The following is a 27590-nucleotide window of genomic DNA, read 5'->3' as shown; positions in this document are numbered from 1 at the left end:
GATTTATTTCCATGACGAATAGTGCATTTTATTGGATGTAAGCTTGTATACAATGACTTGCAGTTTAAGTATTTTATTAACTCTGATGAAGTCTTTGGACAAGAACAAAAGTGCTTGGGTTGAGGCCGTCTTGGTTCACCAAGGGAGTTTGGTGGTGGTTTTGTGTTGCCTGTCCTGAGTTCCATTTTACCCTGCAATATCTTTGTTTTGAACTGGAAGGTGACAAAAAATTTTCAAGCTCAATAGAGGGAACTCAGTAAATGTACCTGGGATATTTTGGCACTAATTCACCTAAGCAAAGAGTGCCCAAGTAACCCTTGGAAGACATTAGAGAAACAGGACCAAATTGTTCAAGTGGGACAACAAATCAGGCAGCAGGCAAATCCATAACTACACAATTACACAATAAAGAAAGTTTAAGGATACTCACAGGATTTTTACTGCAAAGTAAGAAGCCAATCTGTCCACTGGGATATGTTGGTATTGTGCAGTATGCGTAGTCGACTGCAGGAAACAAAGACTTGCAGAAATGTTTCATTTCTTTGATTAGTTCTAAATGAAGCCACTGACACTCCGCTGCGTAAGAAAAAAGGAGAGAAGGAGAACCTAAAGTTGGTTATAACACTAGAAGCAGTCACTTCAAAGCAGAATCTGAAATCTAGTATTAAAGATAAACTTGTAAAATGAACTCCTATTCAAGGTGGTACACCTTCCTATTTTCACAGCTGCAGTTTGAGCTCTTCACATCCACTTTGTAATATGAGGCAACACAGCTAATAACAAAGATGTGGCACACCTATTAGGAAATGCTAAACTCTTCTAGATGTGCAGAAAATCTTTTTTTTATTTAGATAAGGTGCTGACGTGACAAATTTCTGTTTTTTTATTTTAAGGTGCAATGCAATACACTGACAGCGCAGTAAACTGTTTTCTGAAATGGAGGTTGACAGCATTGACAACAAATTCTCTCAATACCAGTTTATCTTGGAGGTCTGTCTGAATGGAGTTTCATCGCAAACATTTTCTTGATTTCATTCCCCTCTGCTCAGGGTTTTCAAGTCCAATCAGCTCATGCTGGGCACTCATTTGCCATGTATGAGGGACAAGCACAATCAAAAACCTTACCTCTGGACCTGTATTAAAATATAAGTAAGGACACCTGCAAGCAAAAGGAAATGCAATATAAAAATAAGAAGTTATGTACTCACAATAACGTTCCATCGGAGTAGGTGACCTCCTTTGTCTGCAACCTGTGGGTCTTTGATCCGATATCGGATCCGAGCCTACAACTATTTATACAGCTATGGATCCGAGCTCCTAGCTCCTCCCCTCACCCATAATCCCCTGCCAACCCCAACTGACCTCAGATCAAGTTTGCCCTCCTATATACCTGAAAGGTATCCCAACAGGAAAAGGCAGGAATAATACTATCATCTAACTCTTCTGAAAGCCAGGGGGAAGGAGGGGGGGATGGTTGCAGACAAATGAAGTCACCTACTCAGATGGAACGTTATGGTGAGTACATAACTTCTTAATCTGGAGTAGGGACTTCATTTGTCAGCAACCTGTGGGACAGAGTCCCCAGCTACCTGAATCTTGGGCGGCCATCATGGAAGGATGTTCCGGAGCACTGCGGAGCCAAATGATGCTCTCCCTCTGGAAGTGATGTCCAGTTTGTAGTGGTTAATAAAGGTATGAGATGAGGCCCAAGTGGCTGCCGAGCAAATATCATCCAAGGGGACTCTAGATCTGAAAGCAGTAGAAGTAGATATGGAGCGAGTGGAGTGAGCGTGGACCCTTTGAGGTGCGGGCCTCCCAGAAGCCTCATAAGCTAGAAGGATACATTGGGAAATCCAGTGTGATAAGGTGACCTTCGAAACGGCTTTACCTAAATTGAATTTGGCAAAGGAAACGAACAGCTGATCATATTGTCTGTGACCAGCAGTCCTATGAATATAGAAACGCAGCTGCCTGTGGACATCTAACGAGTGCAGCTTGTATTCTCCTTTATTTTGATAATTAGGGAAGAAAACAGGAAGACTGATGGACTGATTGATATTGGTTTCTGAGGCCACCTTGGGTAGAAAGGATGGATTGGTCCTCAGGTGCACTCTATCCTGATGAAAAACCAAGTAAGGGGGTTTTACGGAAAGAGCTTGAAGTTCTGAAACTCTTTTTGCAGAGGTGATGGCTACCAGGAATGCTGTTTTCCAAGACAGATATTCAAGATCAGCGGAGGCAGCTGGTTCAAAGGGGGAAGCAGTCAAGGCCTGAAGAACTAGCGATAGGCCCCAAGGGGGTATGGCTTCTTTGATAGGGGGCCTAAGCAGAAAAGTACCCTTGAGGAAGGTTTTACATAGTTTAGCTGACAAAGGACCCGTCTCGTGTCATACATGGTAATGGGAGATGGCTGCCAATTGTACTTTGACTGTCAAACAGCTAGCCCCTTGCAGAAAAAGCCCTGTAAGGAAGTCCAAAACGGACATTAGCGGAGCAGTGAAGGGGTCCAAATTATGATGTACCGCCCAGACGGAGAAGCGCTTCCATTTACTGCGGTAAATCTTCCTGGTGGAAGGTTTATGCGCTGCCACCAAGATGGCTTTGACAGGTGAGGAGATACTGGGAGTCCTAATTAAGAGTGGAACTAGAGCAGCCAAGCTGTCAGCTTCAGGTTGTCCAGATTCGTGGTCGGTAAGCCTGATGGATGGGAGATCAGATCCGGGCTGGGATCCAGAATCCAGGGAGGATTCACCAAGTGAGACCACAGGTAAGGGAACCAAGTTTGTCGAGGCCAGAATGGGGCAATGAGGATCATCTTGCTCCCCCAACAGAGAGGCTTTCTGTAACATCTTTAGCATCAGGGGTAGAGGAGGATAGGCATAAAGTAGACCGGGCAGCCAAGCATGCACTAGAGCTTCTCTCGGGGTTTCCCCTGGTGGGGGAATCAGGGCGAAGAAGTTGTCGCATTTCATATTTGAGGGAGAGGCAAAAAGATCGCAGCAGGGTTGCCCCCATTTTGCAAAAATCTGCTTCGCTACTCGGGAGTTGAGAGACCACTCGTAAGGGGAAAGAATTGTGTGGCTGAGTTTGTCCGCCAGAATGTTGGACCGTCCCGGAATGTGCATTGCGATCAGAAAGCGGTTGGTGGAGATCGCCCATTCCCACACTCTCATGGCCTCTCGGCAGAGAGGATAAGACCTGGCTCCCCCCTGTTTGTTGATATACCAGACAACTGACATGTTGTCCGTCTGTATCGCAATTGTTCTGACGGGAAGAAGGTTGTGAAGTGCTTGCAACGCCAACAGCACTGCCCTCATCTCCAGAACATTGATATGCAGGGAGGTCTCCGAGTCGTTCCATGTGCCTTGGACTGTTCTGCCTGAGCAATGCCCCCCCCCACCAGAGGCGAGAAGCGTCCGTGGTCACCGTGACGAGGGGAGGTGGAGGGCAGAAGGGACGACCCGTATGGAGGTCTGGGGAATGCAGCCACCATAACAGGGCCCTCCTGCAAGCCTTGCTGATAGAGACAGGGTGATAGAGAGGGAGAAGCTGGAAGGACCATTATACTTGAAGGGTCCACTGTAATGCCCTCATGTTTAGGCGAGCGCACGGAAGGAGTGTAATTGCCGCTGCCATAGAGCCCAGTGCCCTCAGGACCAATTCCGCGGATGGAGCTTCTGATTGGAGGATGGCCCGCACATGTAGACTGAGGTTCTGTAGACATTCCGGAGTGAGGTAGGCTCGTAGACTTCTCGTATCTAACCTGGCCCCTATGAAGTCTATCACTTGTGTCGGAGCAAGGGAGGACTTGTCCATTTTTATCGTGATTCCTAACTGGGGGGCTAGGCGAAGAAAAAAATCTCTGACTGAGCAGAGTAGATGCCTTGTTGGGGCGGTCAGGAGCCAGTCGTCCAGGTACGGGAAGACCTGCATTCCCTGAAGTCTCAGGTGGGCCGCTATCACTGCTAAAACTTTGGTGAACACCCTGGGGGCTGTGGTGAGGCCAAAGGGAAGGACCCTGAACGGATAGTGGCTGGCTCCCAGCCGGAAGCGGAGAAACCTCCTGGATCATCTGTCCATTAAGATGTGGTAGTACGCATCCTTGAGGTCTATAGAGCACATCCAGTCGTTCTCCCGCAACAGGGGGAGAATGGATTGAAGAGTGACCATTCGGAATTTCTCCTTGGTTACCGACAGGTTCAAGAGGGAGAGGTCTAGAATTGGTCTCAGGTCCCCCATCTTTTTTGGCACCAGAAAGAACCTGGAGTAAAACCCTAATCCGAGCTGGTCTGGGGGGACGGATTGGATGGCCCTTTTTTCTAGCAGCTGCTTGATTTCCGCGGCTGCAGCCTCCCTCTGATCGGGTGGTACATCGGGGAGGTTCTTGAGTCTGGGAACATGAAGCATAGGGATTTTGTAACCTCTGGATATAATTCGAAGCACCCAGCGGTCTGAGGTAATGGACTCCCATGCTGCCAGATGCCTCGAGAAGCGCCCCCCACCAGATGCCTCGAGAAGCGCCCCCCAACTGCCTCCAGAGTGGAACAGTCGGGTAACCCTTCAGGGCTGTTGCATGGGCCGATCAAAGAAGGATTCTCTGGACCCAAAATTTCTCGGTGCCCCTCTGCCTCTAGGGCAGCGTCCTCCCTGTCCTCTGCCACGGAAGGACTGGCTGTCCGGAGCAGGTTGGGAATGTTGCGATTTCCGGAACCACATCTTCTTCTGTCCCTTTTGGTTCTTAGAAAAGGACCTCTGGGGAGCAGAGAAGCGGACTCCGACGGCAGACAACGTCTTCCCGTCCTTCTCGCTCTGGACAAGTGTCTCGCGAACGGTTTTGCCAAACAAAGCAGAACCATCAATGGGGGCATTCGCAAAGGACGCCTTAAAGGGCTCTGCAAAGTCACAATGTCGGAGCCAGGCCTGGCGTCTCATAACTAGGCCCGCTCCGCTAGCTCTAGCGGCTCCCTCAGTTGCGTGAGACAAAAGCCGCATAGAGGTATTGGAAACAGATCTCACAGTGGCCATACGAGTGGAGTACAATTGCTTGTCCTCCGCCGACATGGACTCCGGGGGGGGGGGAAGCAGCGTATTCTTTAATAAGATCACGCTGCATCCTGATGACATGTGCCATGTAGTTCAGACACCTTACAGAGAAGGTCGCTGAACTGAATACCCGCTTCCCAAGGCAATCCATCAAGTGAGACTCTTTGCTCGGAGGGTGGACCGAAGGGCTCTCCTGAGCTAGTTCCCTCTTAGTGGCTGCCGCCATCAACATGGCATCTACAGGGGGACCCTTGCTCCAGTGGGGACGGTCTGCAGGGGGGCTCAAAATCCTGTCCGGGCGCTTGGGAATAGGCTCCACAGTGTCCGGCTCCTTCCACGCCCTGGTGGTCACAAGGTCCACCAGGGGGTCGGCCGGAGGGGACACCCAAGAGGTAGATGGGGCCTGCTTCGAATGCCTCCAGGAACACGGACTCTGAGGAAGCCTTGGGGGCAGACCACCCCCCCCCCCCGAGCCTAAGCATTTCCATGATGTCTCCAAAGGAGACATCCTCAGGGGGTGATCTTGGGGAGCCTTCCCCTTCATCCAAGTCAGTGTCCTCTGTTAAGGACTTGGGGGAGTCCACGTGCCTCCTCTTACACTTATGCTTGCGAGGCACTTCCTCGGGGGGGGCTGTCCGAAGAGGTCTCGCCAGCAATGTCCTGTTCCAAAGGAACAACCTGGGACATCGAAGCAGGCTGTCCCTGTGGCCGGGTGATGGAAGCCTGGCCCAGCAGAGAGGGTGTGCAGGGCGGAGCCGAGACAAGGGCCGGGGGTCTGGATGCTCTCGACAGAGCCCTCTCCACTACATCGAAGGCCGAGGGAGAGCTGCTTTCCCTGGGCTCCGAGAGCAGACTCCCACTCGGATCCAATGAAGGGATCGGAACCGGCGCCGAGACAGTCGGATCCAAGGGACCAGTGTGCTCCGACCTGGTCGGAGCCGAAGGCACACTGAATCCCTCTGATCCGAAGCTCGGGCCACGGCTCCGAGAGGTCGGATCCGACGATGGAACCGACAGACTCTAGGGCAGGGTCGGATCCGAAGTATCCAGTACGGTCGGCGCCGACCCACCACCGGCTCCAACGCTGCCCGGCTCCAACCGCTCCGAACCCAGGAAGCAGGTCGGAGAAGGAGCTATCAGAGCAAAAAAGGGTGTAGAGCTCCCCCCCTGAAGGGGGGGAGGCAGGAGCACTCCCATCTGCAGCTGGGCCTGGATGAACCTTATCATCCGGTCCATGTCTGCATCAGATAGGCTGTAGGTGGATCTCGAGGCCACCGAGGCAGGCCTGGAGTGTCGCCTCGATGACCTCGACGGAGATCGGGTCTCCTCCTCCTCCAGTCCCGGGGAGAAGCAAGGTGATCGGAGCTGAGGAGGAGGAGACCTGGAAGCCGTGGAGGGAGAAGCCCGCTTAGCTGGGGGGGGGGGGCCGAAGCGGAGGCATCGGCCCGCCGCTTGTGGTGCTTCTCCCTCCGTTTCTCCCTCCTGGCCTCCCTATCCTACGGCGCTTTAGTGGAAGTTTGAATCCCGGCCGGAGGAAGGGGGGCAGGAGTGGCCACCACCACAGGCTGGGGAGGTGCCACAGGAGTAGCGGAGGCCGAAGCAGACTCCAGGGGCAAAAGTCCCGTCAGGACCAGCTTCGACCTCCGCTCCTTCAGTGCCCTGGGGTTGAACCCTGCACAAATCGTGCATCCTGAGGACAGGTGTTCAACCCCAAGGCACCGAACACACCAAGTGTGGCCATCCGCCGGTGAAAGCTTATGGCCACACTCGGTGCACTTAGAATAAATGGGCTTTGGGGCCTCCGACATTTCTCAAGAACAAGAAAAAAAAAAAAAACTGCAAAAGCACACCAGGCCCCAAAACACAAAAAAACACACACACTACGACTAGCGAGGGGAGGAAATGTACTAAAAAAAAAAAAAAAAAGAATAAAATTAACCTAAAGGGATCCTACACACACACACACACACACACACACACACACACACACACACACACACACGTTAAGAAAGGAAAGATTTTTCTTATTTAACAAGTTTTTTGAAGACTTATCTGACAGTCGTCAGGAGCTCTGCAATCCAGCTGTCTCTTGTAAGAGCGGCAAACTAGATCTGAGGTCAATTGGGGTTGTCAGGGGATTATGGGTGAGGGGAGGGGCTAGTACCTCGGATCCATAGCTGTATAAATAGTTGCCGGCTCGGATCCCATATCGGATCAAAGACCCACAGGTTGCTGACAAATGAAGTCCCTACTCCAGATCAATGGTTTACTATTATACCCCCGAACAGCACAATGGCGAATCGCGGTGATCAAAAACGAACATTTTACTCTTAAGCTCTTTGCAACAGGCTGCTATAAAAGGGTACATTCCAACCAGCGTTCCTATATTCCTAAATAATGGAAGGTAAGAGTAACATAGTTAAAGGAGTAAAAAACAGCAAACTGCATCACAGAATGTGGCAAACAAAGCTCACTTTTCACACTTTAACCTTAGTAAGCACTCAGTTTTGACCTGGAGGGAGAAGACCATGCACTATCCAGGTGGAATGACCTGTGACAGCACTTGCTAATGGTTGATGAGAGGACTATTGACATAAAACGATGCAGAGTACAAGTCATGTTTGTAGGAATTGCTCTAGACACACACACACACACACACACACACACACACACACACACACACACACACACACACACACACACACACACACACACACACACACACACACACACACACACACCCTTTTAACAAGGAAAGGATAAATTACTGACCAATCTTCCTAAAGCTGTGCTCCTAAGAGACGTGGAGCTGCAACTGGTGGTGAATGTCAAAGGCAGGAAGGATGAACTGATTGTAGATTTCATCCCAAGACAGTAGAGAGATGAAAGGTTGTTTGTAAAAGCTCAGATTTTACCTTAGGAAAGAAGCAAAGGAGGGTCCCAAGAGAGACCTGCTCCTTGTGGAACATCAAACAAACAAGATACCCAGCAAATCAAATTGGTGCCTGGAGTTTGAAATATCCACAACAAACTTGCTGGTCACCATGAACAAAGACCTTACTGATGAATGTCAGGCCTTTGGAAATGACCAGCTCAAAATACAGACAACCAGCTCTAACGAGACATTTAGGTACCAGAAAGCATGACAGGTCCTGCACAGAACAGATGAAAAATTTTTTTAAATCAGTTTACTCTGCCTATGCAGAGATAAAACTGCATACTACTAGGTTCTGTGTGCCAAAATAGAGGAAACGTGATTGACCAATGAATAATTTAAGATCAACGCAAATGACTTAAACAGCATGTAAACCCTGCAAGTTCACAGACTGAAGAGGAAAGAGAAAATTCTCCACCCAAATGAACTTTTTCAGTGCCCAAACGGAAGATTTCCTGAAAGCCTTACTCACCTTTAATATTTCCCTGATAGATCTTTTGGAGACAACAGCAACTAATTAATGATCCATTTATTGAATCAGAGACCATCATGAAACAAATGGCTGAAGCACCTCATACCCAACCCATCTTAGGAAAGGCAATCATCCTCGGGGCCTGGAAACCAGCTCCTCTCAGGATACCAGCAACTCAAAAGGATAAGCTTTGATAGTGTTTCTCTGAATTTTGGAAGCAAATGTATAAAGAAAGGAAACAAAATGCACAACAGACCATTCCCTTCCATTCCAGTTAAGGCACTCCAACCAGCCACTCTACTCCAATCCTGCTGAAGGAAGCTGAACACTAGAAAGATGGAGTTCTCCAGATAAACAAAGTTTGATTTCTGGTATAGACACTGCTCAGATTGAAAACATCTAACAGGGCAACAGCTGGTCCCAGTCTTCAGGATCCTATTAACTCACTTCAGCAAATCACCTGTTAGGAGGGTGAATTAGAAGTTATGTACTCACCATAACGTTCCATCTGAGTAGGTATCTTCATTTGTCTGCAACCTTTGGGATACGGATCCGACCTCGGATCCGTGCCGGCAACTTTTACCACAGCAAAGATCAGAGCTCCTAGCTCCTCCCTTTACCCATAATCCCCTGCCAACCCTAACTGACCTCAGATCAAGTTTGACCGATATAAGCAATGTTATTGTGCCCCGGAAGGGGCTTATCCAAGAGATCCTATAGGTCAGGGGGAAGGAGGGGGGATGGTTGCAGACAAATGAAGATACTTACTCAGATGGAACGTTATGGTGAGTACATAACTTCTAAATCTGAAGTAGGAACTTCATTTGTCAGCAACCTTTGGGACAGAGCCCCCAGCTACCGGAATCCTGGGTGGCCTTTATGGAAGAACATTCACTGCACTGCAGAGCCAAAGGACGCCCTACCTCTGGAGACAACATCCAGTTTGTAATGGCTGATAAAGGTATGAGATGAGGCCCAAGTGGCTGCGGAACAAATATCATCTAAGGGGACCCTACATTTAAAGGCCGCCGAAGCAGCGATGGCCCTAGTAGAATGGGCTCGGACTCCCTGAGGTGCAGGCCTTCCCGAACTCTGATACACTAAGAGGATACAATTAGCTATCCACCGTGATAGTGTAACTTTAGAAATTGACTTGCCTAAACTTGTTTTGGCAAAGGAGACAAACAATTGGTCAGATTGCCTATGACCAGCAGTTCGATGAGTATAAAAACGTAATTGTCTGTGCACATCCAAGGAATGCAGTTTATATTCTCCTTTGTTCTGGTAATGGGGAAAGAACACGGGAAGATTAATAGATTGATTAATATTAGCTTCCGAAGACACCTTAGGCAGAAAGGACGGATTGATCCGGAGGTAAACTATCTGGGTGGAAGGATAAATAAGGTGGCTTAACACATAGAGCCTGAAGTTCAGAGACCCTTTTAGCTGAAGTAATGGCCACTAAGAAGGCTGTTTTCCAAGAGAGATACTTAAGATTAACCGTGGCCACCGGCTTGAAAGGGGGGCTAGTCAAGGCTTGGAGAACCAAAGACAAATCCCATGGGGGTACTACCTCCCTGACTGGTAGTCTGAGAAAGAAGGTACCCTTGAGGAAAGCTTTACAAAGTTTGGAAGTCATCAGAGGGCCCGATTCATGCCCTACATGATAATGCGAAATCACTGCCAGTTGTACCTTGACTGTAGAGCAGCTAGCCCCTTGATGAAAAAGGGTAGTTAAGAACTCCAAAACCGACGTGAGAGGCGCCATGAAAGGATCCAAGTGATGGTGCTCCGCCCAGATGGAGAAACATTTCCACTTGCTTCGGTAGACTTCTGGTGGAAGGTTTATGTGCTGCTACTAGGATGGCTTTGACTGGTGAGGAGATTCCAGGAGTCCTAAATCAGGAGTGGAACTGGAGCAACCAAGCAGTCAGCTTGAGGTTGACCAGGTTGGGGGCCGGGAGACCCAGAGGGTGGGTAATGAGATCCGGGAGTGGATCCAGAATCCATGGTGGATGAATTAGGTGAAACCACAGGTACGGGGAACCATGTTTGACGAGGCCAGAATGGGGCAATGAGGATCATTTTGCTCCCCAGCCGACTGGCTTTCTGTAGGAGTTTCAGCATCATGGGCAAAGGAGGATAAGCGTAAAGGAGACCGGGAGGCCAAGCATGTACTAGAGAGTCTCTTGGGGACTCCCCCTGAGGGGGGATTAGAGCGAAGTAACTGTTGCATTTGATATTTGAAGGAGAGGCAAAAAGATCGCAACAGGGTTGCCCCCATAGGGCAAATATTTGTTTCGCTACTAGAGGATTGAGAGACCATTCGTACGGAGTCAAAATCGAACGACTGAGCCTGTCTGCTAGGATGTTAGACCATCCCGGAATGTGCGTTGCAATAAGAAAGCGGTTGGTGGAAATCGCCCATTCCCACACTCTCATGGCCTCGCTACAAAGCGGATAAGACCTGGTCCCCCCGCCCCCCGTTTGTTGATGTACCAGACAACTGACATGTTGTCAGTTTGCACTGCAATTGTCCCAATCGGTAGAAGGCTGTGAAGTGCCTGCAACTTCAAAAGCACCGCCCTCATCTCTAGGACATTGATATGCAAAGAGGTCTGTGTGTCGTTCCACGTGCCTTGGACCGTTCTGCCTGAATAGTGCCCCCCCACCCCCACCCCAGGCGAGAGGCATCCGTGGTCACTGTGGCGATGGGGGAAGGCATCTAAAATGGTCGTCCCGTGTGGAGACGACGGGACCGGAGCCACCACATGAGCGACCCTCTGCAAGCCCTGCTTAGGGGAATAGGATGGGACAGGGGGTTGCGAGACAGGGACCATTGTACTTGGAGGGTCCACTGCAGTACCCTCACATTTAGGCAGGCTAGGGGTAGTAGAGGAATAGCTGCCGTCATGGACCGTAGAGCCCTCAGGATCAATTCCGCAGGTGGAGCAGGAAGAATGAGAATGGCCTTGACATGCAACCTCAGGTTCTGAAGCCGATCGGGAGTTAAGAAGGCAAGCATTATCCTGGAATCCAATCTCGCTCCTATAAAATCTATTACTTGTGAGGGGACTAGAGAGGATTTGGTCATGTTGATAGTTAACCCTAGACGTGGAGCAAGGTCGAGGAAGTAATCCCTGCCTGAACAGAGCAGATGCCTTGTTGGGGCGATGAGGAGCCAGTCGTCCAGGTACGGAAAGACCTGAATTCCCTGAAGCCTCAGGTGGGCTGCTATGACCACCAAGACTTTGGTGAACACCCTGGGGGCTCAGGTGAGACCGAAGGGAAGGGCCCTGAACTGAAAGTGACTGGCTCCCAGCCAGAAGCGGAGGAACCTCCTGAAGTGTCTGTCCACTAGGATGTGGTAGTACGCATCCTTGAGGTCTATCGAGCATATCCAATCGTTCGCCCGTAATAGGGGGAGAATAGATTGTGAGGTGACCATTCGGAACTTTTCTTTGGGTACTGCCAAGTTCAGGAGAAAGAGAGAGAGAGATCGAGAATGGGTCTCAAGTCCCCCGTCTTTTTTGGCACCAGAAAGAACCTGGAGTAAAACCCCGATCCGAATTGATCTGGGGGGATGGGTTGGATGGCTCTTTTTTGCAAAAGCTGCTGAATTTCTGTAGCAGCTGCCTCCCTCTGACTGGGTGGTACGTCGGGGAGGCTTTTGATTTTGGGGGGTTACAATAAAGGGAATTTGGTAACCTCTGGATAGGATGCGAAGCACCCAGTTGTTATGGACTCCCACATTGCTAGGTGCTTCGAAATACGCCCCCCCGACTGCCTCCAGAGTGGAGCAGCCGGGCAACCCCTCAGGGGTTCTGAGTGGGCCTCTCAGAGAATGGTTCCCTGGACACAGTTTCTGGGACCCCCTCTGCCTCTTGGGTGGCGTCCTCCCTGTCCTCCTCTGCCACGAGAGGACTGGTTGTCCGGAGCAGACTGGGACTGATGCGATTTTTGGAACCACATCTTCTTCTGACCCTTTTGGTTCTTAGAAAAGGACCTCTGGGGAGAGAAGCGGACTCTGACGGCAGACGACGTCTTCCCGTCTTTCTCGCTCTGGACTAAAGTGTCGAACGGTTTTGCCAAAAAGTGCAGAACCATCAAAGGGGGCATTCACGAATGACGCCTTAAAGGGTTCCGAGAAGTCACAATGTCGGAGTCAGGCCTGACTCCTGATTACCAGGCCAGCTCCACCGGCTCTAGCGGCTCCTTCAGTGGCGTGTGATAAGAGCCGCATAGAGGTGTTAAAAACTGAAAGACGAGTAGACATTCGGGAAGAGTACAGATGCTCGTCTCCTTCTGACATGGACTCTGGGGGGGATGCAGCATATTCTTTTATTAGATCCCGCTGCATCCGGATGACGTGTGCCATATAGTTCAGCGCTCTCATGGAGAAGGTTGCTGAACTAAAGACCCGCTTCCCCATGCGGTCCATCGCTCGAGAGTCCTTACTCGGCGGGTGGACCGCAGAGCTCTCCTGAGCCAGCTCTCTCTTGGTGGCCGCCGCCACCAACATGGCATCCACGGGGGGGACCTCTGCTCCAGTGGGTTCTTTCAGCAGGGGGACTCAGGATCCTATCCGGGCGCTTTGGGACTGGCTCTACAGTGTCCGGCCCCTTCCAAGCCCTGGTGGAAATAAGGTCCACCAGGGGGTCGGGGGGAGGGGACACCCAAGAGGTAGATGGCCCTGCTTGAACCTCTAGGAATACGGACTCATCGGAGGAAGCCTTGGGGGCAGACCACCCCCCCCTAATCCTGAGCATCTCCATGATGTCTCCAAAGGAGACATCCTCTGGGGGTGACCTTGGGGAGCCTTCCCCTTCATCTAAGTCCGTATCTTCGGTAAGGGACTCAGGGGAGTCCATGTGCCTCCTCTTACACTTGGCTTTGTGAGGGACCTCTTCGGGGGGGGGGGGGGCTGTCCGAGGAAGACTCACCAGCAATATCATGTTCCGCAGGAACACCTAGAGACGCTGAAGCAGGCTGTCCCGAAGGCCGGGTGATGGGAGCCCGGACCAGCTGAGAGGGAGTGCAGAGAGGAGCCGAAGCCAGGACCGGGGGTCCGGACGCACTCAGTGCCCTCTCCACCACCGCGAAAGCAGAGGGGGAGCTACTCTCAATAGGCTCCAAGAGTCTGCTCCCACTCTGATCCGAAGCGGGGACCACATCCGGGGCTGAGACCCTCGGATCCGAAGGACCTGTGTGCTCAGACCGGTACGGAGCCGAAGTCACACAAAGTCCCTCGGATCCGAAGCTCCGCCCACGGCTCAGAGAGGTCAGATCAGACAAACTCGAGGGACCAGTCGGAGCCAAAGTAACTAGTACTGTCAGCTCCGACACACCCCCGGATCGGACGCGGCTCAGCTCCAAATGCTCCGAACCCAGGAAGCGGGACGGAGAAGGAGCAATTGGGCCAAAAAATGGGGTAGAGCTTCCCCCCCGGAGGGGGGGGGTAGAGGCAAGAGCACTCCCATCTGCAGCTGGGCCTGGATGAACCTCCTCATCATCCGGTCCATGTCTGCATCTGACATACTAAATGTGGACCTCGACGAGGCCACCGAGGCAGACCTAGAGTGACGCCTCAATGACCTCGACGGGGACTGGGTTGCCTCCTCCCCAGGTCCCGGTGAAAAACAAGGGGACCAGAGCCAAGGAGGCGGCGATCCAGAAACCCTGGATGGAGAAGCCCGCTTGGCGGGGCAGAGGAAGAGTCCTCGGCCCGCCGCTTATGGTGCTTCTCCTTCCTTTTGGTTTTTCCGGCCTCCCTCTCCTCCGGAGCCAAAACGGGAGGTTGAGTCCCGACCCGAGGGAGGGAGGCAGGGGTGGCTACCACCAAGGGCTGGGTAGCGGCCACCGAAGAACCGGAGGCCGGAGCAGAGTCTGGGGGCAAAAGGCCTGCCAGAATCAGCTTCGACCTCCGGTCTTAAGTGCCCTGGGGTTGAACGCTGCACAAATCGTGCATCCCGAAGAGAGGTGTTCAACCCCAAGGCACTTAACGCACTGGCTGTAGCCATCCATCGGTGAAAGCTTATGGCCACACTCGGTGCATTTTGAAAAGATGGCTTTAGGGGCCTCCGACATGTTGAATGAAAAAACACACTCACTAGGCCCCTACACACACCACAAACACACACTACGAACCAGCGAGGGTAGGGAGGAAAAATTTTACAAAAAAAGGTATTTAAGAGGGAACCCAACTTGAATTGCCAGGAGCTCGAAATCCAGCTTGTAGGCTTGAAGCGCGGCAAACTAGATCTGAGGTCAGTTAGGGTTGGCAGGGGATTATGGGTAAAGGGAGGAGCTAGGAGCTCAGATCTATGCTGTGGTAAAAGTTGCTGGCTCGGATCCGTATCCCAAAGGTTGCTAACAAATGAAGTTCCTACTTCAGATAATAAGTTTTGAGTTATTTCACATGGAAGCTGTCAATTATTTCAAATGATGCTTCAAATAACAAGGATTAGAATTGGAATTAAGGGGTTCCTAAAACCTAGATAAGGGGCTGCCCTCTTACACTTGGAACAAAAGGACAACTGACCAATAAAACCTAGTTAATACTCTGGTTTGTGTACCAATAGCATTCAGACCACCTCCTCTCCTTTCCTTAGTTGCTCTACAGACCAGGTCATTCTGTACTTTAAAGTAGGGATAAGCTAGTAAAGGTCCAACAGGGGAATCTTCACCTTTACTCAAAATATGTTTGCCCTGGCAAGGCTCGGCATCTTATCCTCCCCACTGTGCCCTCATAGGTTCATAGGTAGGTACTAGGCTATCGGCCCTGGGGCCTATATAAGCCCAGCCAAAAAGGTACCCTGGCTTTTGCCACCCAATAAAATTATTTTCCTGTGCCCGTCAAGCAGAACCACACAGGTGATCCCCGGGGTGAATTTCCTATTTCCCATCCAATCATCAAGATTTCTCTTGAAGAGTGCTAATGAGGAGCTTTGTTTGATATAGATAGGTAGTTTATTCCAGAGTATGGGAATCTGAAGGTTGGACTTCTAAGATGGTTACACATTGATCAAAAGGTTGATTACAACTCTAAGTGTGAAGACTGAAAACATTCAAAAAAAGCCAGTAAAAGCTTATTAATCTGGGTAAAATTCAGTTACTTGCTAGTAGTTACACTGTATGGAAGTCACCAAAGAAGACACCTGGCGAAAGTATGAAATGAATCAACCAGAAAAGGAAACATCTGGCTAGAAGACTCTTGCAGATGTTCAGCAAAAAAAAGTAGTTAAGGTTTCACCTTTGGTACAGCAGATTGCTTCCAGTAATTTACAGGAAAATACAAAATAAATGCTCTTAACACTGTTTATAATAATTGAAAGGCTGAATATGTAAAGTCAAGGATAAAAAAATAAAAGCTTTAACAAGTTCCTCAGAACTGATAAAAACGCAAACATTAGGGGCTGAAATGAAGAAAAGACAGGCTCAGCATGAAACTTCTAAGGAAGAACTAGGTCAAAATAATTGTGTTGCAACACAGCACACAGACATCCTGAGAGTTTCTGCTACAGGAAAGAAGCAAGTTAAAGTTAACACAATGCTGTGACCTTGTGCTGCAGGTGCAAGGTGTGTAAAAGTGAACTGTCCACATTAATATGTAGAATTAAGATAAGTTCTCCTGTTTATATAGAGGAGAATGCTTAGAAAGCTACAGATATTTTGTTTAAGCAAACAAGCATGAAAAATGAGACAAACATGATGAAAGGCAAGGAAAATGGTAGGCCCCATTATCAGCAAATGCTTTCAATGGGAGACAAAAGGACAACAGTTGCAAATAAATGTTTAAAGCGAAATTAAAATGTTTTCTTGCATTTGCAAGTTAATATTTTCCTATTACTAATGGCTTTTAATTGGAGACCAGGAGTGCAACTAACATTAGTGTACCAATATTAATATTATTATACTAAGTTGCATTGGCAAGCATTTCAATGAAAAATAAAGTCAAACTGTGGGAAGCGAATAAGATATGCAAGTAGTTGCCCCCCCAGCAGCCTTGGTGCTTTAATGCAACAGTGCATGATATAATTTGAATGTATCCTGTGCACTCTCTAAAGATTAAAAGAGAATGTTCACTGCAAGCATGCAACTTCTTTTTCACACCTGAGAAGGGAAACAGTAGTACGAAAAGACAAGACTTCCATCACAGGCTTCAACACATTCTTTAACATGGGTATCTTTAATTTTAGAGTAAGAAATGTCAGAGTACATCTGTCAGTGTGGGGGCAACTGCTTCCATCTGGAAGGGTAAATCTTGCTTTTTGCAAATGTACATAGCTTGCATGTGTTTGTTGCAAGCTAAATGGGAATGGGGGTTCTGAAAATCTATTTAGTTGTTTTGTTCACAACTTTTTATAGAAGCAAAGTATTAAAAAAATAACATGTGGGCTGAGATAGAGAAGAAACAGGGATCTGCCTGCTAAACATTAAGTGCATGTATGCTAAACATTGGAAATATTTGAGCGAACTATAATGTACAGTAGTAGAACTATTTTTTTTTTTATTACAGTGCCTATGCTGTTAATATTACCACAGAATGTAAACAACCTTACAGGTTGGGGGGCAGAAGAATACTGAATTATATCAAGACACACAGTCGAAATAGCAGTGTTACGGGATGCACATTTGGAGAGAAATGAGCAAGTGAATTTGACAAAGGATTTTATGGTGTTAATTCAGAAGAGTATCTGAGTCTAAGGAAAAGGAAAGCAACACCACAGATTCCTAGATGAGCTCCAAGAGTAATTTGGGGGGGGGGGGGTGATTGACAACAATGGTAGAAAGGGGATAATGCCACAAAAGGATTTCCTGTGGTCCCACAGTCCAGGATTTGATTTCCTCAGCCTCCACTGAATGACCAACTGTGGAACTCTGCGCAAGCCAAATAACCATACAGTGTTCCCGGGCAGAATCTGAAAAAAGTCCATGGAGATCAGTGTTCTAAGTAAGTAAATACTGTGGGAAGAAATAGCCATGGAATTATTATGGCTAGGCTTGTATAGGCCCTAGGGCCGATAGCCTAGTACCAACCTATGAACCTACCATAACAAACAAATAAAATACATGCATGCATTTATATTCCACCTTAAAACTACTGTATTGGAGCTTAAATTAATTTTGGGAGAACAAGCTTTCAGCAAGAAACTAGAACCTTATTTGCAATAATGAGGATGTATCAAGACCTACAGTGGAATATATTGAAAGAGGGTAGAGTCCAGAAAAAGTATGATCTCGTTCGGTATGGATGATGTAAATTCAGTAGAAAGAACTCTAGCAAAATTTACATATTATTCTGCCAAGTATAACAACTAGTCTAGACTGGACATAAATTCTATTTCAGGAGAGAAAAATTTAACTTGACTGAAAACTTTGGCACACAGCCATTTCAGATAATGCACAAATAAATACTAAAAGATAAAGGGTAATGAAGTAGAAGTGTCCAAAAATATCCAAATATACTCTGACTTCAGGCAAAAGCTCAAGGAACACCTTCACCCAAAGTGCAGCTGCAATCACACAGGTGACATTACATGAACCTTGCATCTGTCTCACACACGTTATTCTCTCTATTTCATCCTCTCATGTTGCCGTCCTCTTCACTTACCGCCTCTCATTCATCCTATATCCTCCTCGTCTTTGCATCTTGCAGATTTCTCTCCTTTCTCCTCTTCTCTTTGTATGCCTCTTTCTCAATTTCTCTATCTTCTCCCGAAAGTATCCTTTCCTGCAAGTATTCTCACTTGCCTCTTCTAAATGTTCTCATACCTCTCTATATGATAAACTATCCCTGTAGCATAAGCCATCTTAGTCAGTATGGCTACATCTCACCCAAAAACTCTAAGCATAACTTAATTTTTCCATCAATGTTTTGACTTTGTAAACTGGTTCTTGAACTAAATGTAGCATATTTTTGCATCTGTAAATGCGCATGTTTTACAGCATATCTTGCATCAGTAAATGTTTTGTTCATTTCTTACAGGATCCTATTAACTAAGGCTGTGCCTGCAAATGGTCCATCGAGATCAAGGTCTATCCCAGTAAACAAATATAAATAAATAAAAATGGGGTACTTGCACTTATAAGGAGAAGAATGGGTATTGGAAAAAAGACATAAGAGCTAGAGAAGACAAATTTCTTCAGAAGGAACATCCAGTTTGTAGGATAAAATGAAAACAGACGTTACAAACATGGAAGAAATGAGAGAGTATGCAATATGGGAAAATAGGAATTTAGAGGAGCCAACTAAGGTTAATGCAGAACAAATATCACAGAACAAGAAATACAGTGGAGTATGTGGATAACATGCATGAGGTTAGAAAAGTTGCTGTTAAGTAACTGTTCCCAACGCCACAGCGCAAACACTTTACTGCTTTCTGTTGCTTAAGTCACTGTGCTAAAAGCCTGATGGCCAAATCTAGGAAGCCTATATGACAAAAAAAATAACCAGGTATCCTATAGATGTAAAAATGTATTTTGGAAATTTTATAAAGCAGAACGTGGAATCCAAGACAAGGCACAAATGGAAATATTTATGGAAACAATTATGGTGCTGTCGAAGGAATATGAAGTCAACAATTAAAAGTCAAGCTAGGAAGAGATGAGATGCAAGTAATTATGTATAATTAAAAGGGAAATCTCCAGGAACACAGTCTGCCTGTTCAAGTCTAACTTAATGTGGATGATTTTGTTTAACAATATTTTATAGAGAGGAGGGAGAACCAGCACCTTCGAAGAACGTGATTGTCGCTGTAATACTATGGGTAAAGACCTTTCAGACCAAACTTCATAAAGAACCATTTCAATTTTAAATCACAAATAAAACAAACGTGCTGTCAAAATAGATATCGATCAATGGGGTTTTGTAGAAAGGATCCAAACATTTAACATTAACAGAACAATGAGGATACAGACAGAAAACCACTTCCATCTGGACATATATGATTTCCTGGTAGTGGGTTTCCTGGCCTCCTGCAGGATCCAAACCAAAGAAAAGAGGTGCCTAAAAGGGATCAAAACCTTAACACCTACAGCGCCAGCTGAAGGGTGGACAAGTGAGAATGGAAAACAGACCCTTTGGCTTGTGTGAGAAGATCCACACAGTGAGGTAACTTGTGGCGATATACCTCAGGCCAAGTGAGAAAGGGAGAAGCAATGCTATTCAGGCCAAAAGGGAGTCACCAGCAAGATTTTGGCAGAGTCCTGTCTGATCTTGTGCCACACTCATAACAGAGGAAGAGGAGGGAAAGCATGCAGAAACATCCCCTTCCAAGGAAAAGACAGGGCTGTTTACTTTCCAAGCCAGACTTGGGACTCAGAAGAGGACATTGTCTGTTCAGAGGGGAGGCAAAAAGATCTGAGGAATACCCCACTGACGGACAATGTCCCGGAACACACATCTATGAAACATCCATTTGTGAGCTTGTGTGCTGGACCTGCTCAGTCTGCCACTAGACTGTGCTCCAAGGGAATGTAAATTGCCAGAAGAGTCACTTGATACTGGGAAGCTCTATCCTAGACCTGATGAGCTAGTCTGCAAAGCAAGTAGAATCTTGTACCCCCCTTGCCTGTTGACATACCACAATACTGTGGTGTTGTCTGTGAAAATGTTTAGAGGCCCAGGATGAAAGCAGGAATGAAAAGCCTGAAGAGAGAAAAGCAGAGCTCTCATGTCCTTTTTACGGTGATGTGGTCAGACCTCTGATGAGAAGGCCAGAGACCCTGAACCATAAGACAGCTGAAGGAGTCCCCCATCCAGTCTGTAAAAAGCTCGCATTAGGACTGGAAAGGAAGCCCCAGGCTGAGAGAAAGTTGATGAATCCAACACTGAAGCTCAAGCTTGAGACAAGGAAGGACGGGGACTGGAAAGTTCAGAGGGTGGCAATATTGGAGCCACACTTGACTGGGGGTACCACCCATTGTAGCTTTCTCATGTGAAGCCTGGCCAGAAGGAGCATAGGAATAGCGGAAGCCATGAACACGAGGACCCTGAGAAAATACCTGGCCATGACTGAAACCAGAAGACTAAAAGAAGGCTGGAAAAAGGCAGTAAAAGACAGGGCCTTGAGGATAGGTAGAGATGCCAGGATGGGGATGGTCTGAAGTCTGACACCAAGGAAAATATCCTTAGAAGGGGTCAGAGCTGATTTCTGAAGTTTATGGTGAACCCCAGACTCTGCAACAGGGAAAGAGTAAACCAGAGATACTGAAGCAGAGCATCAGGGGAAGAAGCTTGAATGAGCAGATCGTGCAGATAGGGGAAGCTGGGAACTCCTCTCATCCTGCAAAAGGCAATGACAGCAGTGGGGCATTTTGTGAATACCCTTGGGGCAGTAGACAGGCCAAAGGGCAAAGCAGAGAACTGAAAATTCAAGGAAGAAAAGATTTTCTGAAAAGGGGATGGCTGGGATATGAAGGTAGGCATTCTTGAGAGACAAAGAGTCCAGAAAGGCCTGGAATGGGGTGGGGGAGAAAAAAAAATAAAAGTCTAAAGAGACAACAATCTAAAGGAAGGAACCTTGAGAAAAGGCACTAAGCTGGAAAAGGTTCAGAATTAGTCTCCAAGTGCCCTCCTTTCTGGAAGCCAAAAACAATTCTGGAATAAACTTCTGCATCGGGGCAGGAGGCACAGCTTGAATAGTGCCCCTGGACTAAAAGGGAATAAAGTACCTCTGGGAAAAGGGGAAGTTGTTCCCAAGGAGGTTGAGAGATGCCCAAAAAGGGAGGAAGGGATTTTCAAACCATGAAATATCCTTGGCAGATAACCGGCAGAACCCAAGTGTCTGTTGTGATTTTGGGCAATTTGGAAGAAAAAGGGAAAGAAGGAAGAATAAGGGAACTGAGCCATGGGAAAGGGGAAACAAACTGTCAAATGGAATTCCGTTTATCCTGAAAAGCAGGTTTCTGGGAAGTAGGGGTTTGAGTAGATAAAGGAAAAAAAGGGATGTAGTTTGCCGCCTGCTGAGTAGAGGGTGAGATTGCCTGCGAACAAAATCTGATTTGGATGGCAATTTCTCTGAAACTTAGGAATAGGAGAAAGAAATGTTTCAACTCCTGCAAGGGTTTTACCCTTCTCCTGGAGAGACCTGAAAAAGTTCATCAGCATTAAAAAATATATATTATCCAAAGGAGCATCCACAGTTTGGCCTTAATGGCATCAGGCAAAGCATGAAGATGAAGCCAAGAGTAACACCTCACAGAAACAAAGGCAGCAGCCCTGGAGAAGCCATCAGCTGGACTGGTGAGCAACTTGAGAGGTACAACCCAAAAGGAAAAGGGCAGAAGCTTTCCCATCACAGTCAGGAAGGTCAAAAACCACTTTGGCAACCTGAGAATTGGAGGGTCAAAACATACTGGTCATACAAGTCTGGTATTTGATACCTGAAAAGATAAAGTGGCACAAGTATAAAACTTTTGCACAGTGTCACCATGGCCCTACTATCCTTGTCTGAAGGAAGCAGCTTGATAGAGGGCAACAACTTGGAGGGCTTATCAGAAGTGGCAGACACTACAGAAGGATCAGCAGGTGGTCATTTATAAAGAAATTTACACTCATCAAGCACCTTGTAAAATTTATTAGGTTTCTTCGGAACAAAGGGCTGAGAATATGGAGCCACAGTAGCTGCTGAAAAGGTATCCAGGAAGGCAGCCAGAACTGGGGCAACAGCAGAAAGCTTAGAAGATTCCATCTACAGGAGCTCAATGCTTTCTTCTGAATATCAAAGACTTGAGATCATCACTTAAATTCCATCATATGGGTAAAGTGTCCCCAAAGGATGGGACATCCAAAGTGGAATCTGGACCAGAACCCTCTTCCACTCAACTACAGTCTACGGGGGAAGGGATTTGAGAAGAGTAAGCCAGTGACTCTTCCACAGAACCCAGATCATTGGAGGAGTCTAGTTTCCTGGGTCTTTTAAAAAGAGTGGAAGATCAGGGAGGGGCATGCACAGACACCCTTTGATAAGGCTTTAAAGCCATTAAAAGCATTAAACCACCCCTGAGTAAAATCCTGCCATTCACATTGGGAATCCTTAACTACACAAGGAATATGCTTGGTTTTCTGTTTCTGTGGGATGTCTGCACCAAACAACCTTGGAGAGTCGGATCCTTGGCAATACTCAAAAATCTTAGTAGGGATCTCTTCTCCAAGACCTAGAGAATCCCCCACGATCCCTCAGATATAGGCAGCAGAGGATACAAGCCAGAGAGGACATGCCTGAAGTCTGACCCAATTATTGTCTTAAACAGGCTCACTGCAGAGAAATCAGAGGCAACTACTGGACGATCCTCGGGGCTTTTACTATCCTCAAGAGAGATGTCTGGGGGAGGCTGGACAGCAGCAGTATCACAATTAAGTTTTTTGGCCAAGATGCTTGACCCTCAGGATGGGACTCCATCACAGTACCTTTAACTCAAGACGATGGTATTCAAGATCAAAAGATAGAGGAAAGACTACATAGGGTCTTGGGGACAAGGGTCTGAAAGACAGAACACTATGTATGGTTGTGGGAAGCACCCAAAAAGAAAAAAAAGAGAATGGTCATGATGCTCTTTAGGGGGAATTTGCCCCCACATTGACATTTTCCCTTTCTGGAGGACATGAACCCAACAGCACTAAATAAAAAAGTAAAAAAGACAAATGAGAAACCCCAAAAGGGCTTCTATCTGAAACATGGCTTGATAACCAGCGCAGCAGTAAGGCTTTTGGACAGACTGGTAATGGTGTTCAGACTGGCGGCAAAGATGTTCCGAATTGTGCGTTTGCACATCACCTTTATGCCCTACCCCTTGAGAAGGGAGCATACATGTGACATATGACGCCTATAAGTACTAAAGGCTCTGATATACTGGCTGGATGTTGGACTAGCTTTGGTAAGAGATCCAATGGTAAAGAATACTGCCATAGTGACATGGACGGACATGAACCATACGAAATACTTTTTCAGACGATATTGGAATGTCATTTGGGCTTGATAAATGTGCAAAAGCAACCTTTAAAGCAGGAAAACTGCAGCACCAGGAAAACATCAGTTTGAGACAAGAATGGGATATAAAAGAAAGTACAGTTGTGCACACTTAACATAAATCTATATATGTTACAGTGTATTCACTGTTGCAGTCATCACATTTGGGTTATCCCTGCCAGGGTAGCCCGTGGCCAGCCCGAATACCAGAGACTTAGTATTTCTGTGTCGGTTGCTGTCACTTGAGGATTGACGTCAGGTCATCAGTAGTATAAAGTAAGGCAGCCAACGCCATTACATGAGTTTTTCTTGCCCTAACCTGTCAGGAGCCCCTAAGTAGGAGGCCAGGCACTGGTGGAAGAACTCCACCAGTGGAAAATAAATACAAATGACCCTAGTAAGGAAAGGAAAACAATAAGGAATAATGGTAATGAAAGGAGAAGAAAGGGGGGTGGAGGGAGGGAAACCAGGACTGCAACAGTGAATACACTAGAACATCTATATTTATGGTAAGTGTACACAACTGTACTATGTTCTTCGTGTTTCACTGTTGCAGTCATCACATTTGGGTTGATTCCCAAAGATGAGGAAATGGGTGGAGGCAGTCAAGTAAACTAGGGGCTGGCTAGGATGCCATGTAAGACTGCAGAGGCAAACCCTGCCCTAGATTTGGAGAAGAGAGTCAGGTGGTAAGGCTTGGTAAAAGTGTGAACAGATGTCGAGGTGGCAGCCTCCAGGATATCCCTAGTGGGGACTCATCGGAGGAAAGCTGCAGAGGTGGGGGCTGCTCTGGTGCAGTGTGTCCTGACCCCCCCTTGGGGGGAGGCTTTCCATGTTGTCTGTAGCAGAAATGGATGCAGTGTGCTATCCATTTGGAAATGGTTTGTTTGGAGATGGCGTTGCCTTCTGCCCCTGTAGCAAAGCTAACCAGCAATTGATCAGAATTTCTGAAGGACTTAGTCCTGTCTAGATAGAATCGGAGCTGTCGGAGCTGTCTGTGCACATCTAGAGTGAAGAATCCTTTCCCCCTTGTTCTGGGGGTCAAGAAAGAAGGTGGGTAAATGGATGGATTGGTTGAGAGCCACACTGGACACTACCGTGGGCAAGATGGATGGATTTAGTTCTGAGGGATACCCTGTGGGCATGGAAGATGAAGGGTTCCACAGCCATGAGGGCTTGCAGCTCAGAGACTCTTCTGGCTGAAGTGATGGCTAGGAGGAAGGCTGTCTTCCAGGAGAGAAATTTTAGCTCTGCAGAAGAAGCTGGTTCGAAAGGGGGAAAGGTGAGCTTTTCCAAGACAAAGTTAAGGTACCAAGCTGGTGTTGGTGCCCTTCTGGGGGGTCTCAAGTTCATACATTCATAGGTTCATAGATTAGTACTAGGCTAACTGCCTTTGTGGGCCATTTTTAAGCCTAGCCGATTACTCAGTGTGAGAATCAAACGCTGCACCGTTGGTTTATAAGACAAATACGTTAACCATTATGCCAACCTCCCACCCAAGCCCCTCTGAAGAACTGTTTAATCAGAGGGTGTGAAAAAAAGGCTGCTCAGTGGGAAAATGAGCAGAAATAGCAGAGGCACGAATTTTTGTAGAGGAAAAAGAGACCTCTGTGTAGTAGGTCAGTTAAATAATCCAGCATTAGAGGGATGGAGGGCAGTGACATTAATGGGTCTTTTAGCCTGGATGCAGGTGCAGAACTTCCGTTTATCTGCATAAGGCTTTCTGGTGCTAGGGCGTCTGGCCTTTCGGATAACATCCAGAACCTGTTTACTGAGGATGGCAGATTGGTCAGGGGTTAGGATATAAGCCAAGCTGCCAAACTGAGTGTCTGCAATTGGGGGTGCATGAATTCCCCTTCCCTCTGAGTTAGGGGGTTTGGAATACGAGGAAGATTCCATGGAGGCAGCGGGGACAGGCTGCGCAGCAAAGGGTACCAGTGCTGTCTGGGCCAGTCTGGAGCTATGAGAATGGTCCTTGGTTTTTCCTCCCTTATTTAGAGCCGTACCCTGGGAATGAGAGGTAGGGGAGGAAAGGCATAGACAGAGGTTTACACAGGGGAAGGACAGGGCATCCACTTTTCAAGCCACACAGTGATGCTCCCTGGTGCAGAGAATTTGCTGAGCTGATGGTATGGGAGGTAAAGAGGTAGAACCCCAGGGATCCCCATTTCCGAGTTATTAGGAAGAAGACGTTTCTGTTGAGCTCCCACTCGTGGGGGTCCAAGAGCTTTCTGCTTAACTGGTCTGCCAGGGAGATGAGAGCCTGGCAGGTATTGTGCCAACAGATGGATCTGCATTGAAGAGGCTGTGAACCAAAGGGTCATGGCCAGCCTGCACAGTGGGTAGGAGAGAATCCCTCCCTGCTTGTTGATGTACCACATCACAGTAATGATGTCCGTTTTGATCAGTAGAACCCCTGAAGAGAGAAGGGGTTTGAAAGCTAACCAAGTCTGATGCACAGCCATCATCTCTTTTTGACTGATGTGCAAGGGGAGCTGCTGGGGGTTCCATTGGCCCTGTATGCACTTGCCGTCCAGGTGTGCACCCCAGGCATAGTCTGATGCGTCTGTGGTGAGGGTCTGGGCAGCGGGGCATGGGGAGAAGGGCAGTCCCTTGTTGTGGGAGCAGGCTGTTGCCTACCAAATAAATTATTTCTTCAGACAAGAAATAATAAGCAGAAGAATCTCCAGATCTTGAGAGTGTTGACACCAAAGGCTCTTTAGGTACCACTGAAGTTTCCTTGTATGCAGTCTGGCATATGGAATGAGGAGTATGCAACAGGCCATGAATCCCAGGGCTTGCAGGATTTTCCTTGCAGAAAGCTGGGGCCTGGTGGCCAGTTGAGAGAAGTAAGCAGATAGGAAAATTTGTCTCTCTGGTGTAAGGCATGCCATCTGGGATGCTGTGCCCAGACTTGCTCCCCAGGAAGATTATCCTTTTGGTGGGTACCTGTTTGGATTTCTTTTCATTTTCATTGACTGTGTACCCTAGGGAGGTTAGTAGGTCCTTTACAAAGACCAGGTCTCTGAGCAGCTTTTTCTGGCCGTCTGCCTGAATTAGGTAGTCGTCTAAGTAGGGGTAAATTTGAATACTTCTTTGTCTGCAAAAGGCAATGGCCGGAGCCAGGCATTTTGTGAAAACGCTGGGAGCAGTAGATAAGCCAAAGGAAAGCGCAGAGAACTGAAAGTGTAGAGATCCTGCCCTGAAGCGGAGATATTTTCTGCAGGACTCCCCAACAGGAATGTGGAGGTAGGCATCTTAGGTCCAGGGTGGCTAGCCAAGCATGGAGAGCATGGGCAGCAGCTGCTGGGAGGGTGAGCATTTTGAATTTTGGAATCGCCAGAAAGGTGTTTAGAATAGATAGATCGAGGATGGGGTGCCAGGTGCCCTCTTCTGGGTACCAGAAAATGTCTGGAGTAGAAGCCTTGGACTATCTGCTCTGCAAGAATGTGCTCTACTGCCCCCAAAGAGAGCAGGGAATGGATTTGCTTTTGAGCATCTGCCCACTGATTTGGTGATAGATCTGGGAACCCTTTTGGGTGTGGAAGGAGAATTTGTACCCCTGAGACGCAATGTTCAGAGCTCATTGGTCCTTAATAATGGTGGCCCAGGTGCTTAAGTGAAAGGACAGTTTTCCTCCTAGGGGTATGTGAAGGTGGGCAGAGGTGAGGTCGGGAGGGGGCGAGTCATTGTGAGTTCTTACCATAAAGGGGGTGGCTTACAACTCCCTGGTTTTGAAGTGGAGGTTAGTCCACTGCTTAGATCTCTGCAACCTCGGAGGCTGCTGTCTTTGGCGGGGGGGGGGTCTATTTCCACGGGGCTTAGGCTGGCCCTGTCTACTTGGAGCAGGAAAGGACCAGTGTTTGGAGGGAAAATGACTGCTGAACCTAGGGGGCAGGACCTGTAGGAAATCTAACAGTCTGCATAGAGTTTGCTTTTACTTCCATCTTTAAGACCTCTTCTGCTTTAGTGCCAGATGAGTTATCTTTGTGCAAGGGTGCATCCAACAATTTTGATTTGACATGGTCTGGCAGGGGTTGTCCTTAAGTTATGCCCATCTTCTAATTACAGATATAGTGACCGTTGCCCTGCAAGAAGCTTCTAGGGCATCAAAACCACAGTGCAAAGTGTGTTTAGTTACTTGACCAGCAGAATGCATTAAGTCCTG

General features: G+C 47.7%; 1 protein-coding gene across 1 annotated transcript in view; it reads right to left on the bottom strand.

Moving 5' to 3' along the window:
- Positions 1–367: 367 nt before the first annotated feature.
- The window catches only part of LOC122795033 (spermidine synthase-like), a 116773-nt gene continuing 89550 nt past the window's right edge, over positions 368–27590 (bottom strand). The window contains exon 4 of the mRNA XM_044063614.1: positions 368–576. Within this exon, the coding sequence (XP_043919549.1) occupies positions 368–576 (209 nt within the window). The remainder of the gene's footprint in view (positions 577–27590) is intronic.

Source organism: Protopterus annectens, chromosome 2.part1 (assembly GCF_019279795.1).
Source record: "Protopterus annectens isolate FY-2018-M chromosome 2.part1, PAN1.0, whole genome shotgun sequence".
Classification (NCBI taxonomy): Eukaryota; Metazoa; Chordata; order Ceratodontiformes; family Protopteridae; genus Protopterus; species Protopterus annectens.
This window is presented reverse-complemented; position numbering and strand designations above follow the sequence as displayed.